General features: G+C 29.1%; 2 protein-coding genes across 4 annotated transcripts; one reads left to right on the top strand and one right to left on the bottom strand.

The window, feature by feature from the left end:
* The first annotated feature begins 297 nt into the window (after window positions 1–297).
* On the top strand, window positions 298–5,398 carry LOC126678524 (proteinaceous RNase P 2). Of its 3 annotated transcripts, none has more exons than XM_050373430.2 (7): window positions 298–466; window positions 834–1,771; window positions 2,291–2,392; window positions 2,509–2,681; window positions 2,793–2,913; window positions 4,396–4,464; window positions 5,024–5,398. In XM_050373430.2, exons 2-7 carry the CDS (start codon window positions 839–841, stop codon window positions 5,321–5,323), a joined length of 1,698 nt encoding a protein of 565 aa, XP_050229387.1. In that variant the 5' UTR covers window positions 298–466; window positions 834–838; the 3' UTR covers window positions 5,324–5,398. The 3 variants fall into 3 exon arrangements, with proteins under 3 accessions (XP_050229387.1, XP_050229377.1, XP_050229381.1); XM_050373420.2 differs by having other exon boundaries at window positions 790–1,771; XM_050373424.2 differs by having other exon boundaries at window positions 298–470; window positions 790–1,771.
* Window positions 5,399–5,475: 77 nt separating this feature from the next.
* LOC126678551 (alcohol-forming fatty acyl-CoA reductase-like) lies at window positions 5,476–16,517 on the bottom strand. Its single transcript, XM_050373449.2, has 10 exons — window positions 16,368–16,517; window positions 16,162–16,265; window positions 13,194–13,396; window positions 12,504–12,604; window positions 11,241–11,433; window positions 7,646–7,807; window positions 7,480–7,561; window positions 7,100–7,369; window positions 5,848–5,975; window positions 5,476–5,759 (listed from the first exon to the last, which is right to left on the bottom strand). Exons 1-10 carry the CDS (start codon window positions 16,444–16,446, stop codon window positions 5,600–5,602), a joined length of 1,482 nt encoding a protein of 493 aa, XP_050229406.1. The 5' UTR covers window positions 16,447–16,517; the 3' UTR covers window positions 5,476–5,599.
* Between the last annotated feature and the right edge of the window lie 302 nt (window positions 16,518–16,819).

Raw genomic sequence — 16,819 nt, 5'->3', positions numbered from 1 at the left:
TACTAAAATTGTCTCTTTTCATTTGAATTTTTTTTTAAAATAATCCTTTAATTTATGTTTATATACTAATTAAACGTATGATAAATTTTTCTATTTAATTGTTTTAATTTTTTCATCCTTTAAATCATTAAATTGTCAATTATAATTTTATATTTGGTAGAGATGAAACCTAAAAATACAAAACTGGGTACAAATAATTTTTTTACAAAGTCAGGGTATAAACGAAAAAAAAGTTTAAGGTGAGAGTTTGTTTTAAGTAATTAGGCCTTTTAAAAATAATCATTTTTATTATCCCTAATTTTGTATTTTTACCACTAAACTGGAAGAAAGAACTACAGGATTTCTCACCAATCCATAAACCCATTAATAAATTTGGATTTTCGATAGCTCGCCGGAGAAGTGGAGAAGCATCGCCGTCCACGCATCCGTCTTCGTCTATCAATTCCTCAAAAGCATCGATATCAAGGTCAGTGAGTTCTTATAACCTAATTTAACAATTTAGAGCTCTCTATCGATTCCTTAAACTAAATATTTTGAATTTGTTGCATTAGAGTTCTCGCATTAGCTTTTGTAGTAGTATAATTACTTGTTAGAGATTCAAGCCACCGTTAATTTTTGTTTTTATCTTTCAATTATTACAAAATTTTGGTGCCACTATACAGCTGATTAAATTAATGTCTCATTTAGCAATAATCTGTACCTATTTTCACAATGTTCTTTATTTGTAGAAAATACCAATTGATTTGCTTCTCAATCTAGCTGAAAGTTTAACAAAATTTGAATTTTCAGGGTTTATCAGTCAGGTCTCTCATTGGATTTTTCTTAAGTTGCAGCAAGAATGGCCAGCACCAATACAACGACGAAGACAACCGACAAAAATAAACCCAATAATAATAAAAAGAAGCAAACCCCGGAGTCCCAATTCAATTACAATCTCAATTTTTATTCAAAATCAAAAGATCTCCAGTCAGCTATCTCCCTTTACAAATCTGCAATTTTGAATAAAATCCATCTCAATCAGCACCATTTTAACACTCTCCTTTATCTCTGTTCTATCTCTCTTAATGACTCATCAAAAAAGGATCTTGCTTTAGAATATGGGTTTGTTATATTTGATCATATGGTGAAAATTAATTGTATCAAACCTAATGAAGCTTCAATCACTGCTGTTGCTAGACTTGCTGCAGCTAAAGGGGATGGTGACTATGCTTTTAATTTAGTTAAAGATATGGGGGTTTACAATGAATTGCCTAGATTAAGGACTTATGATCCTGTTTTGTTATGTTTTTGTGAAAAGCTAGAGGCTGTTAAGGCTTATGAAGTGGAGGATCATATGCTTAGTATGGGGGTGGATTTGGAGGAATTGGAGATTTCCGCATTATTGAAGGTTAGTATAGGGACTAGAAATGAGGAGAGAGTTTATGGATATTTGCAGAAATTGAGGAAAACTGTGAGGTGTGTTAAAGAAGAGACTGCGAAGATAATTGAAGATTGGTTTAATGGTTTTGAGGCTAATGGTAAGGAATTGGATGTAAGTTTGGTGAGAGAGGCTGTTTCAAGGAATGGCGGCGGGTGGCATGGAATTGGATGGATTGGGAAAGGGAAGTGGGAGGTGAAGAGGGGGAATGTGGATATGGACGGAAAGTGTTGTTGTTGTGGGGATCATATGGCTTGTGCTGATATAGGTGATATGGAGACTGAGAACTTTGCATTATCATTAGCTGGTTTCGCTATGGAAAGAGAGGTTAAAGCTAACTTCAGAGAATTCCAGGTGAATATTTTGAATTGCTTGTCTGTGTACTTATTTCCTAAGGTTACAAGAAGTACATATTAAAGTTAGGGGTTTGGTGTTTCTAAATTTATAGGTTGTTTTGGCATGCCTGTATTATAAAATAATGTCGGTAATTTAATTTTTATCACTTGTCGTAGCTGCTTATCTTTTGGATATATGCTTGTTGTTTTTGATACTTTTGGTGACGACAGTATAAATTATTGTGTGTTCTGTTGGTTTGGAGTATGGGTGTCCAGTGTGCACTGTTTTGTAATGCTGTCGTCTTTTCTCTCTTTAAATTCATAGTTCAATTCAAGGAACTATATTGGTTTAGAAATCATTAAATTTCATACTTATTATTAGTGATCCCTTCTAACTTTACCAGATGAAATTAAAATGCAAAAGGACTTTACAAACCAAAAAGTGCAGTTTCATGACAATCTCATTCAAATTGAATAAAAAAGTATCGCTTTCATATTTTGTTGAGTAATTCTGTCTTTTTAATACCTGGTACTACAGGATTGGCTGGACAGAAATGCCAGTTATGAAGCAATCGTGGATGGAGCAAACATTGGTCTCTACCAGCAAAATTTTGCAGAGGGCGAGTTTAGCATTTCTCAGGTTGTTAATTGAACGTAGTGAATCTATTTGTTATCTGTTCAACTTAGCCTTTTTTTCCCAAGTGACATAGATTAATGCTTCATAATACTTATCTATCCAAAATTGCTATAGAGCAGCTTGACGCTGTTGTTAAAGAGCTATATGATCAGAGTGGAAAATGGCCACTTATTGTCTTGCATAGTAAGAGGGTTAGAGCACTTCTTGAGAATCCTTCCCAGAGAAATCTGATTCAGGAGTGGATGGAGAAGGATGTTCTTTATACAACACCTCATGGTTCAAATGATGACTGGTATTAATATGTGAATCCAATTTTGTTTGCTTGCTTCTTCTTCATGTTTGATATGTGCATTGTTATTCATCGTAAATATGCTTATTTGTAAGTTCTTTTATGAAATTTCAGGTATTGGCTTTATGCTGCTGTAAAACTGAGGTGTTTGCTTGTTACCAATGATGAGATGAGAGATCATATTTTTGAACTTCTAGGAAGCAGCTTCTTTCTCAAGTGGAAAGAAAGGCATCAAGTATGTGCTATCTCAGAATCTGGTTTCATCTGCAGTTTTTTTTCTTTTTTATACTATTTATTTTGCCAAGTTGTAAGTAGTGTTTTTACAAATATATAAGTTTGTGCTTTAAATTTGAAGTTGTGTCTATCTTCTTTCTAAAATACCTGTAGTATAATAGCACATCTTTTCAAGAGAAATCTTAGATTTTCAAGATAACTTAAAATACAAGCGCCACTTTGTATTCAAACCTGATCTTACGATGAATTGAGGTTGGTTTAGCATAGCGGAGTGTGATACTAGTTATGATCATTATATCAATTTTATGTAGTTCTCATATTTGATAAATGTGCTATGTCCAATGTAGCTATAGTTTTCAACCAATAGGTTGATATATCGCCCATTCAGTTGTTATGGACTTGAGTATAGGCTCACCGTATCTTTCTAGTGTACTTGTACAGTTGTATTGACGTGAGCGTATAGGTGTCCGTCAGTCCGTGTCACTAGTCAAGCGCTTCTGCTTGAAGTTTGAGCATTGAATGTTGGTCAACGTAGGACTAAAACTATACTGGTCCAGTCTCAAGATTATCTTTTTCATCGATGTCTTCTACTAAAACAGAGCTTTGTTCTGCAACTTTAGTGATGTAAATGGAAACAAACCCTACACCATGCTTTGCATTTAATCCACAGATGAATGGCTTGTACTACTGACCAGTAAGTTGTTTTAGAACGTTTCTGATTCTGGGCATTCCAGGAACTAAGTGAGAAACTGGGTAGAGCAGTTTGATAGCCATGAAAAAGATATCAGCTTTTTGTTTTGGTTATAAACATGTATTAATAACTAATCCCTCCATCCCATTTTGTTTGTCACTTTTTACACTTTCTGATGTCCCAAAAAAATTGTCACTTTTATATAATGAACATTAATTTTTCTCTTTTACCCTTGACATTAATGAATTTGCTAGATAGAAATTAATGATGCATTTAACTATATCATATTTCCTAGACAAAAAGGAGGGATATAAAAGAAAATTTATCGATCACATTAGATGTATTTTTAATATGTGTAAAAATGAAAAAGTGACAAACAAAACGGGATGGAGGGAGTATTAGTTATGGCCAATAAAGTGGGATAAACTTTGTTTGGCTACAAGGTTCGCATTGTTTGCCTCTGTTTGTGTTTAGACTGTTTGCTAGTCTATGTAATAAAAAAATTCAAAAAAGTGGCAGAGCTAAGGTATGGAAACAATAGAAGTGAATTCTAAGATAAGATGATGTGATGAATCATGTGGTGGAGAGTTCCCATGAATTGATCAGAGAAACAATTGAGTTCCATGTGTACCTTATAAGTGGCGACGTCACAGCTAGAATTACTCAAATTTAATAAACTTGTGAAACTTGCATAAGTTCAGGTAAAAATATCATGCTGTAGCTAATTGTGGTACTTTTCCTATATTCTTTCAGTATTGCTTTTGACTTAGTGTATGATGGATTGACTTGCAGGTTCGATATACCTTTGTGAAAGGCAACCTGAAACTTGAGATGCCGCCTCCTTTTTCTGTAGTAATCCAGGTATCATTCTATTGGTGTTCATATTTTTTTTCCCGCTTGTGGAACGTTTTACTTATGAGATTTCCATATTTTGGGCCTCCTACACTTGATGATGCAGGATGAGCTCATTTTTTTAACAATGGATCATGTGTTATTGGTTAGTGCACGTCTGCACATGAAACAATTTTAACGAAATTCTTGCAAGTTTGATGCATGATTTACTGTTCACTAGTTTCTAAAATCTATAACTTTTCTTGTCATCTTAATACTGCTTTGTGAATTGCAATTGAAATGACACGATTTAAAGTTGGGAGGCAATGTCATTAAGAATTGTCGAACTCTAACCGAACATAGTTGAACTCAAATTTTATATATGTATATGTCCTACGTTGTATGATTTTTTACTGAAATTACGTTTCAACATTTTTTCCGTTTTTGAAAATGTTCTCGTAACTCCATAACGTAATATTTCTAATATATTCCTAAAATAAACTGTTTTTCCGTTTTCCGTTTTTAATGTGTTCTGTTTTAATGTTTCTTTTTTCGTGCAACATAATATATCACTGTATCTTCATTTCAGGAATCAGAGAAGGGGTCATGGCATGTGCCAATAACAAGTGATGGAAATGAAGATTCTGCACAAAATTGGGTATGCATTACGAGGCCGAGTGCTTGTGATGCACCTCACAAAGATGAAACTTCTCAAAATGGCCATCACGCGTGTGTCGGGAAATCGTTAAAACCTTGCGAGCCAAATGGTATCACGAAAAAAATCGACAGTGAAGATTCTTTTATTCATTCAGAGAATAAACCTGCAACTCTAACAGGTAAAAGGAAAGAAAGGTCAACATGTCAGCTTAATTTAGAGTTGGACAAATAATCTATTTATGTTATTTGCTACATTATTATAGCTGTAATGACAGTTTTTTTTATAATCAGACATTGAAATACTAAATTCAAAAAACAAAAAAATACAGATAATAGTGATATAATTTTTTTTTCTTCTAAAAATAGCATAATGGAGACAAGAAATTATTATTAAAAGTTTGATGATAATAAATAAAATAATAAACATATAAGATGTAATCTGAATACAATTAAATTATATGATATGCATCACTAATTAAAAAATTGAAGTCTTTCTTAGTTTGTGAAATTATTTGATGACATATTTAACAAGACCAGGGATATGAACATTCATCATGTAATCTTCCCAGTCAATTTTTGTCGGATCGAAGTCGAATTCATCTTCCTCTTCAACACTTGTCTGTGGTGTTGATGCTATTCTCAGCTTCTCCGAGTTTGTATCGTCGAAGCTATATATGAATAAAATTTTGAATCAAAGACGAATAATAAGTATTTATATATGTAAAAAAGATTTGTGTAAGCAGAGAGTGATCTTACATGCCCTCGAAGAAAAGATATGGTTTATAAAGATCTACCAATTTCATCACCAAATTTAGTTTGTGAGTAAGAACCGTATATGTATCTTCATATTTCTTCAACATCAAGGTGTTTGCGAGCTGTAATGCCTGAAACCAAATAATTAACTTACTAGTAAAGAAATAGATCTCAAAGAAACGTACACCATGCATTAATATTCGTTAAAAGAATCCAATTTGTTTTCTTTATAAATTTAATTGAAAAATCTTATTTCGATTCAAAAGTTAATAATAATTTTATCGTATTTAAATTAGTTGCATTATGTAATCTATATTAAGTTATTTTACTGGAAATATTGAACATATATATATGATTCTCTCTATTTTTTTTACTTGTACATCTAGCCAAATTCAATTGTCTATAATTAATTAAGAACTTTAAGATGACTTTTATTATTGTCTTTCAAATTTATCCCTCCTCATAATTATACCGTCATGTAATGAATCAAAGCATTCATTAATTAATAGTGTTAAATTAATCTTTACTCTTAATTGAAGACACAAAGATCACTTTCTTATTTTGTGTGTTATTTTCTAAATGGACAAGTAAAAAAAAAAAAAAAAATTATCTTTATATTTCATATGTTATTTTAAAAAAAATTAGTTTTTCGGTGTATTATATTATATGTCAATTAAGTAATTTAGATAGCTTCAAAAAAAAGTAATTTAGATAGTTGGACTAGAGTTGCTGTCAAGTTTTAAAGTTGAACTAAATCCGAAATTTAAAATTTTAGTGTAACTTATAAAAAGTAAAAAAAAAAAGATTTTTTACATCCATTAATTAAGGTGAATAAACAATCAATTTGGTTAAAAAATCAACGGATTTAACCAAAATAAAGTTAATTCGAATTACTTTATTTTGTATACCGAACAGGCCAAATTAATTAAATTAGCCGAAACTGAATTAACAATAAATCAAAATCTTAAAAATTCAAGGCTGAACCAACTGAACTAAGGCAGTTAATTCAGTTAAATTGATAAAGTATAAATTAAACAAATATATTAGTTAATTTGGCTAATCGAAATTTTAAAAACTCTTAACCCTATTCAAATCAAAATACCTATCAATCAAACCGATCAAACTAATAAAAACTTTTAACCAAACTCAACAGAAATATATTAATTTATTTGGTTTAACCGACCCCTATCCATCATGTCGTTCTAGTATTTAATAAAAAAAGAAAATTTATATAACAAAATGAATGAGCAAATACCTTCAATGGAAGCTGAAATCGAATGGCCATGAACAAACGGAAGCTGGCCATGGAGCTTAACACAATGCCCTTAGTAATTTTGACAGGATCGCCATTTTTATTGATGCATGGATTTGCAGAGAAATATCGGAAGCTAAAATCATGAATGCTTGAGAATTTAAAAGGGTTTCTTGCTGAAGAACCTAATTGATATATTATTTCTGAACTTTTTTGCTTCTCACGATTCGCCATTGCCACCAGAATACCATTCACCACCATGTCAGCTGGTATCTGCAATTTTTCAATTTTATAGAAACAAATTAGAAGCTCAAATTAATATTCTGGCAAAACCATCAAGTTTTATTAATACTATGAGAAGGGGTTGAATGAAGGTTACGTACGACATCAAGGAAAGAGCGAGGATTAGAAACAAAACATGTCAATTTGCCTTTACCATATCCCACAATTACACTATCAATGGTCCTGCCACGATAACAAGTAATTGACATCACACATTGATGGGTATTTATTCACTGTAAAACATAAAGTGTTTATACAAAATATTACCGGAGACCTTCAATCCAGCCGGGAAAGGGTTGTTTGCGAGTGCTGGTTATCATAGTTGGTCGTATAATAACAAGGGGCAAATTGTGTTTGTAATGTACCAAATTCATCTCTCCCATTGCCTTTGTAAATACATACGTGTTTGGCCATCCAAACAACCTTGCCCTATTCATCATGCCTCATATATATATTAAGAAACAATAAACATGTGGCTTAATTACTTTAAAACCACTCACCTTGATTTTTTTTTCGTTTATACCCTGATTTAGGAAAAAATTCATTTATATCCTGACGTATGTGTTTATGTTTCACCTCTACCCGAGGCACTAAATTAACCTCTTTTCATTTAAAAAAAAAGTTTTAAAAAGTCCTTAATTTTTAACCTATATTCTAATTAGACTTTAATGTTATTAATAGTACAAAAATGACTTCTTCTTTGAAAAATTAAACTTATAATAATTATTTAATTTATTTTAACTATCAATAATTTTTTGTATACAAAACCGTATAAATATACAATTTTTTTTATTTTTTTTTCCGATTCTCTCTCCGGAAGAGGAGCCCGAGCACAGTAATTTTTTTAAAATTAAAAACCGTAAAAAAATTTATATAAAATAAAAAATTTACAAAAAAAAAATTCCGATTTTGGGAGGAGGAGCTCTCTTCCTTCCGTGGAAGGAAGGAGCAGATCTGCTCCTTCCTCCCATGGAGGAAGAAGCAGGCTGCTCCCATGGAGGAGGAGTTCAAAAACCGGATTTTTTTTAATAAAAATAATAATATTAGAGCGGTTTTTTAAATCGGGTTACGCTTGTAGGTTCGAATTAATTAGAAATATTTTATTTTATTTAAATTAAAAAATTAATTAGTTTAGGACTTATTTGAACGTTTTTAAAGATGAAGTATTTATTTGTACTTTTTTTAATAAAAAAGAAGTATAAAATAATCTTTATATTTAGTTGTTTTCAATAAATCATCTTTTTTTTTTTTTTGAAATTTGGGGTAGAGGTGAAATATAAATACATACGTCAATATATAAATTAATTTTTCTTAAGTCAGGGTATAAACGAAAAAAAATTCAAGTTGGGTGGTTTTTAAGTAATTAAGCCTAAACAAATTATATAACCAACATTTTTTTTGTAATGTGTTAATCTAAAAGAAAAGATAAAGCAAACGAACTTATATTCACTTTTAATAAATATTAAGGTTCAATCTCTTTAAAAAAAACCTAATTACTTAAAAACTACTTACCTTATAATTTTTTTTCATATATACTATGACCTACGAAAATTTTCAATTGTATACTGTTTTCGATTTTGATGTTTCATCTCTATCCTAATGAATTGAATTGATCTATTTTCCTTTAAAAAAGAGTTTAAATTAGTCCTTCATTTGTATTTTTTTCAAATAGAAAAAAGTATATTATAATCCTTCTATTTAATTGTTTTTAATATTTTCATCTTTACATTAATTAAATTGTCAAAAAATTTAATTTTGGGGTACAGATAAAACATAAAAATCGAAAATAGGATATAACTAAAAAATTTCATAGTTCATGGTATAAATGAAAAAAAGTTAAAAGATGGGTGGTTTTTAACTGATTAAGCCTTAAAACAATTCAAGTCGTATCGACATTTATAATATTTTTTTAATTTTAACATTTTTTTTTTAATTTTAACATAGTTTAAACAATTGTGTTTCAATTATTGGTAGTCGAATCATTTGAATGAATATCATTGAGTTATATATAGAGGTAAGCAAACAGCTGATAAAATCAAATTATCTGTTGAAACGATATTTTTCATTTTCGGTTAAGTTTGAATAAATATTTGATAAATTTATTTAATATATTTAATTTTGGCAAATATTTTTTGTTTGATTACGGTTAAGGATTTTTGAATATTTAATTAGAAATAACTGAATATTTAACATAATTTATATTTATTTTAAATATTATTTTTATATTTTTATCAGCTTAATCAAATTAACCTAATTAACCAACCCAGTTATTTCCTTTTTAATATTTTGGTTAGTTTAGTATAATCAATTTTAGTTAAATTAAAAATTTATATTCGTTCTGTTAAAGAGATAAAATAATTAAATTAATTCGATTTAAATTAATTTGGTCAGTTCTCAGCTGAATGAAACTCTTAAAACAATAACGTGTTATTTACTTAAATGAATTATTCAGCTATAATTGAATAAAAGTATTCTATTTAAACTAAAATTAATGAAATCAAAATATTGGATCATAGTTGATTAAAAGGTTTGAATTTTAAATAAGTCTAATGTCTTAAAAATATTAAACCTTTTCGGATGAGAATTTCAAAAACATAGATTTTAGCTAATTTTTAATAACTATATTTCAATTTTAATCAATCACTAATCTTTTTCAAAGAAGGTCAAACCTTTTTGGTTTGTTTCAGTTACGACTATCTAGTCATTATGTCGTAATTTTGATAAATATTTTTCAAATAAAAAAAGAGAGTGAGTTTGATTAGAATTGGATTTTGAAAAGGTTTGGTATTTTTTGATAATTAATGACAATGTGGTTAAACTTGAAATATTTATTAGGATTAATGTCATAAAAATTCACCAACTTTACACGTTTTTTCAATTTAGTCGCGTCCTTTAAAATTTATCATAAAGACACACCAATTTTTTTTTTCAAATCCATACACGGTGTTGACGTAACACTAATTCATTGGTTAAAAATGATCCACCTCAACAAATTATACCAATGAATGAATGCCACCTCCGTACCGTGTATGGATTTAGAAAAAAAATAATAGTTGATGGTATCTTTATAATAAATTTTAAAAAACGTGATTAAAATGGAAAAACGTGTAAAGTTGGTTGTTGTTTAGGCCGAATTATGAAGCGGAGGAAAGCAACAATGTCATATCAATGATGTCATCGGAGGTTGGCGGGACGGGACTGTCATGTGAGGTTGTTATGGACATATTGGCAATTTTGGATCAAATAATGTCGAGAGATTTTAGGATTTTAAATTTAGGCCATGACTTTGAGATAATAATTAGGGATTTTTTTTAAGAAAATTATAAAATTATATTAATTTATTAGATTGTGGAGTTTTTCACAAGTGATACTATGTTGTTTTTTTAATTGATTAATGGATTTTGACTATTTCTATCAATCAAATTTGTGTATTTGAAATGGTTTGGTGTTAGTTTACCAATAATTTATTAATAGTATATCAATAAATTTATTTTTAATATATTGTTAGTAAACCATTTATAAATTTAATATTTTTAGTGTATCGTGAATAAATAGTTAGTAAACTTAAATTGTGCATTTAAACAAATTGTTTTTTAATATATTTTATTTTTTAGTAATATCAATAATAAACTGGTAGTAAACCATTGGCAAACTTATAAAATGTTAATTTTTAGTATACCGTTAGTTACCTAAATCGTATTTTTGAAAAAAAGAATTTGTCAAAAAAATAAAAAATCAAACCATCTTTATACAAAAAAAAAAGGTATATTTTTAAAAGGAAACTTTTGCTCCAATATTTTTAAAAATATTTTACTTTTTTATGGATATTTGTCAAAAAAATCTTAAATAATCAGGCATATACCTTTCAATGCCAAAATCTTTGAGAATTTCTGTAATTTCTTTCTCGGAAGCATTTTCTGATTTAAGTTGATCTAACTTTTCTTGCACTAATTTCATTTCTTCTTTAATATCTAATTTCACGCTTCCCTTCTTGGCTTTACCCATTGAGAATGGCTTTTCTAGTACAAGTCCTGTATCTTCTCCACATACATAAGCTGAAAAATAAAATTAAATTAAAATTAAGATCAAAATTCACATCAAATTAATTTAAAAGTAATGAATATTAAAGGTTTTGGAGTCGTTAATTTTTTGGATTATTTTAATTCAGTCATAAAATTTTAATTTATTTCAATTTAAAACTTCTAAATTACAAGCAACGATTTTGTTTTTTTTCATGATATTATACCGAATTTAAGTGACAACCGCACCTTGCCATACAATGGAGCAAGAAAATTTTCTTACACCAAGACAAATAAGGCCAAATTTATTTTAGGGTCTCTGTCTTTCTATTTTTTTTATTCATTTGGTTATTTTTAAAAGTTTTTTTCGTTATCTAGTTCTTGGTTTTATACTTTTTTTTGATGGAAAAAGAGCATGCACTACACTCGTCGTGAAACGCTCGTGAGGCCAAATTTGAAAAGTGACCAAATAAATAAAAATTTAAAAGTATAAGGACTAGATAAACAAAAATTTAAAAATATAAGAACCAGATTTTAATTCATACCCTATCCTGAACTTTTATTTTATGATTTTGATTATTCCTACCATTAGTCTGTAGTCGTTTTTTACTATCTTAAAGATGTAGTGTGCCATTAGAAGTTCTATATGAACGCCAAATTTTTATTGTTTTTCCATAAAGCACCACGTGGTAAAAAAATTGACGGCAACAATGTTCGTATAGGATTCCATTTTAAACGCCATTGTGTTAAAAGTGACGTAAACGCCGCATAAACAACGGCAGAAATAATCAAATTATTAAATAAAAATCTAGAGACAATTGGGATATAGATTAAATTTGAGGGACGATTATAAAACGATAGTTCTAAAATAGTTGGCATAAACTACCCCATCAATAGAGGAAATATGGCGTGGCAAACCAATTGTCGCATAGACCCAGTATAACATGAATTCATTGAATAACTTCCGATTATTTGTATTTTTTAAGTCTAGTATCTAAATTAAAATAATTAAAGTTTTATACGTAAAATAAAATAATATAAAAGTTTAGGGATTTCAAAACTTTTATACCGGAATATTAGATGTCAGATTGAGAATTTGTACTTACCAGTAGAGACATGAACTAGCATCTTAATCTTTGGACATTTCTTTGCAAAATTCAGGACATGCAAAGCTCCCAATGTATTAATGCTCAATGCAACATCATATCTTCCAACCCAAAAAAAGATTAAAAGAGAACATTCAATTAAATTGTATATATTATTACTTTTAATTAGAGTTCAATGGTTTGAAAAAACTAAATTTTTTTATAAATTTATTCAAAGTTTTAAAATCTATTCGGATTCCGTTACAATTCTATTGAATTTTTTTTTTAAATAATTTAATTATGTCAATCTTTCACCTCACTACAATACCTAGTTTTATCATTTCTTTTTTCTTTTAGCTTTAAACTTATTTTTTTTACAACTACAAAAAGTTAATAAATTTTGAATTAAATTTTGACGTTATTTCTGATTTTTCTTAATTTAAAGTCAAATTTTGCAATTTAAAAAATAGGTTTTGCTATTTAAGGAATTAGTATAGATATTTCAATTGAAAATTGGAACTATTAAACTAATTAGAAAAAATTAGATAAAATTACAACAAAATTATCAAATTAGGATAGATTTATAAATTTTGAAAGTTTTGAATAAATCTGTAAAAAACAAAAAATTAAACTTTTTGGCACCTTTTATTCTTTAATTAATGAACAAATTAGTACAAAAGGGTAATAGGTAAATATGAATTATACATTCACCTTTCATCAAAGTTGATAGTGGCAGCAAAATTAATAACCAAATCAATTTCTTTCAGCATTTTATCTCTCAAATAAGAATCTTTAATTCCCAAATCTTCATAAGAAATGTCACCAGGAATTGGAGTCAATTTTTCTGATATAAAAGAAAGTAGACTTGCTCCATATTTTTCCCTCACTACTTTGAATATGTCCTTTCCTACCACCTATAGGTCCAACAAAGTCAATTATATAAGCAAAATGAATTCACATGTCCACAATTAAATTAAAATTAATAAATATATCTTGAATTGGAAACTTTGACAGCTTCATGCAATGATTATATTTAAAAAATATATATAAAATTGGAAGGTCTAGTTGATAAAATTAAATAACTGCCCACTTGAAATTACTTTTTTTTTTTATAAATTATTTTATATTTAGAGAAAATATTTAGTTTTTTTTTTAAAAATAATATTATATATAAACAACTTTAAAACAAATTTTACAGTCTGTCATGTTTATTTTATAAATTGGGATAATTATATTCAAGATATGTTTGATCCGACATGAACTTATTTAATTAGTCCAATTAAAAAAATAAAAATTCTATAATTTTAATTGAATTTAAATTTAAATATAATTATTCAATTTTTTTAAATTAACGGATCAAACTGCCTAATTTATTTTTAGGAATATATCTATTAGAAATGTTAAAATTATAGGTATATAGTTATTGTGGTTTTTCCTAGAATAGCAAAATTATTTTGAAGCAGCATAGGAACTTTAATAAAATTAAATACATAGTATCTTAATTTTTTTTAGTCTTGTAGACTAATTTACTATAAAAATAAATTTAAAAACTAAAATGTATTTTATTTATACATTAATCAATCCTTAGTCATTTGCATTTACTATCTAGATATAACTGAAATATATGGTACAAAATTATTTAGACCATATTGTCAATATATATATAGCACTCCCGTCATTTCACATGGGATGAATGAAAAACTATAGCGGTCTCATCTAATGATGCTTGGTTTATAGAAGGAGACTTTCATATTCTCGCTGAAATTCATGAAAATTTGATGTTTTAAGTGATTATTTTGGCTAATAATCACCCACGGCCCCTGACTTTAGGGGTACCTTACGACAAACTCCCTGATAAAAAAAAAACGATCAGTAAACCCCCTAATCTTTGTGGCGGCGCTCGCTAAACCCCCTAAACCCTAAATATGACGAAAATACCCCTGGCGCCGTTTTTTTCAGTCAACTGTCATTTTTTTGAAAAAAAAATAAATCTGACGGCGCCACGTCAGCTGCCACGTCAGCAAAATACCATAAAAAATTTAAACACCCAAAATACCCCTAATTTAATTTAGAAAAAGACAAAAATAAAATAAATCAACCCAATCTAAACCATTTAATTAACCGAACCAACCACCGCCACCCGACCAACCCACCGCCCGACCACCGCCGAAAAATTTTCCGGTCATCTTCTCCGAGATGACCGGAAAATTTTCCGGTCATACTCAGATCTGTTCTTGGAACAGATCCACCATGGATCTGTTCCAAGAACAGATCCACCATGGATCTGTTCTTGAACAGATCCGTCGTCGGATCTGTTCAAGAACAGATCCATGGTGGATCTGTTCTTGGAACAGATCTGAGTATGACCGAGATGACCAGAAAATTTTCCGGCGGTGGTCGGGTGGCGGGTTGGTCGGGTGGCGGTGGTTGGGTCGTTTGTGTTTGGGTTGATTGAATTGTTTGGGTTAGATAGAGTTGAGTTGAGTTATTTTATTTAATTTTTAATTAAATATGGGGGTATTTTAGGTGTTTTAATTTTTTATGAATTTTCGATGACGTGTCAGCTGACGTGGCGCTGTCAGATTTTTTTTTTTTGAAAGTCAGTTGACCAAAAAAGACGGTGCCAGAGGTATTTTCGTCCAAAAGGGGTTTAGCGAGCGCCGCCACAAAGATTAGGGGGTTTACTGATCGTTTTTTTTATCAGGAGGTTTGTCGTAAGGTACCCCTAAAATCAGGGGCCGTGGGTGATTATTAGCCGATTATTTTTGTTCCAATTCGATTCATGTTTTTCAATATCAATGTATTTAAAATACATTTCTCTCTATTTTATCCTTATTTATTACTCATTGCTTTCGAAAATATACAAAGCTACAAATGAGAGAAAAAGTTATAATGAAGATAGTATAATACTCTTTTTGTTCCATATTCTATTTAGAATAATTTTTTTTATTTAAAATTTCTCTTTACAACTTTTTCTAAATCACCTTAAAAGAATTAATATGAAAAATTCGACTATTGTTAATAAAAATAAAACAAATAAAAAAAACATGAAAAAATAATAATAATAATAAATGTTTTTTAAACCTGTGTGTTTGCAAATGGAACTTCTAAAATAGAACGCAATGAGTATTTTTTTACACATATTAATCACTCTTTTTGTAGAGAGTTAACTACTCTTCTTAATCTTTGTGTATAATCTTCAAACATCAAATATTATAGAATATGAAAAATTATTGCACGCAGCTGTTGCGTCATATCATTCGTGCAATAAATCATTGTTGCGTTAGTTAGGTGAAAAGATTAACAATAAAAAAAATTGAGTAGTATTTCTCTCCAAAAAAAAAGTAAGTAATAATTAAAAGATTTTTTATCGCAAATGTTCTTTGTCTTGTTGTAAATATGACATGACACAACCAATACATAGAATAGAGGGAGCATCAACTACAAACTATAGCTACGTAGGATAGAAATGTTGAAACGAAAAATGTGAAAATGACAACATAATTGACTAGCGTGCTCGAAGTCAAGACTCGAAGTTGTAGAAATATTTATGAAAATAAAAACAAAACAGCAAAACGTAAAATTCAAAAAATTGCTGCACGACATAACTGACCGTACAAATGTCAAACTTTATGAGTCTTTCAGCATCACAAGAAGAAAAAAAAAAAGTTGATCATACCTCATTATTCAAGCGATCCATGGCAGAGTTGGCATCTTTAGCTCTTAAAAGGAGATAAAGTTTCTTCACATTGGGTTGAACTCTCAATATCTTCTCCACAAAAACTGCAAATCCATCAAACAAAAATTATCACTAAACCCTAAAAAATTCATTATAAAAGCAAAACAATAGAGCTAGAGAATAATTAAATAATTAAGTAAACATACTCTTAGCTAAATATCCAGTTGCACCAGTGACCAAAATGGTCCTGTTCTTAAGAAACTCATCCACATTTCCAAATTCCATGAATTATATTCTTTCAAACCTATGAAAAGTTGGTGTTTTTTTTTAATATTTTATAAGTGAAATTGAAAAATAAAATATTTGAAATGGTATTTATAAACAAAAGTAATGTGTAATATTAAAGTCGCAAGTGACAGCTTAACCACCAAGCTGGGCAGGTAGTAATGTTTATAGTTGTACATGTACAGTTTTTCCATCGTTTATTTCCTATATTGGCTAAAATGTTGGGACATGCAAAAAACAAAATCCACCATTAAATTGAATGCAGCGCTGGGTATTTGTCTTTAGGGTTAATTACAATAAAAAACATGCATTTTAATGTATTTTATAATTATATTGCTAATTTTTAATTGTAATTCAAAATACATATCAAGTT

This window comes from Mercurialis annua, linkage group LG1-X, assembly GCF_937616625.2.
Source record: "Mercurialis annua linkage group LG1-X, ddMerAnnu1.2, whole genome shotgun sequence".
NCBI lineage: Eukaryota > Viridiplantae > Streptophyta > Magnoliopsida > Malpighiales > Euphorbiaceae > Mercurialis > Mercurialis annua.
This window is presented reverse-complemented; position numbering and strand designations above follow the sequence as displayed.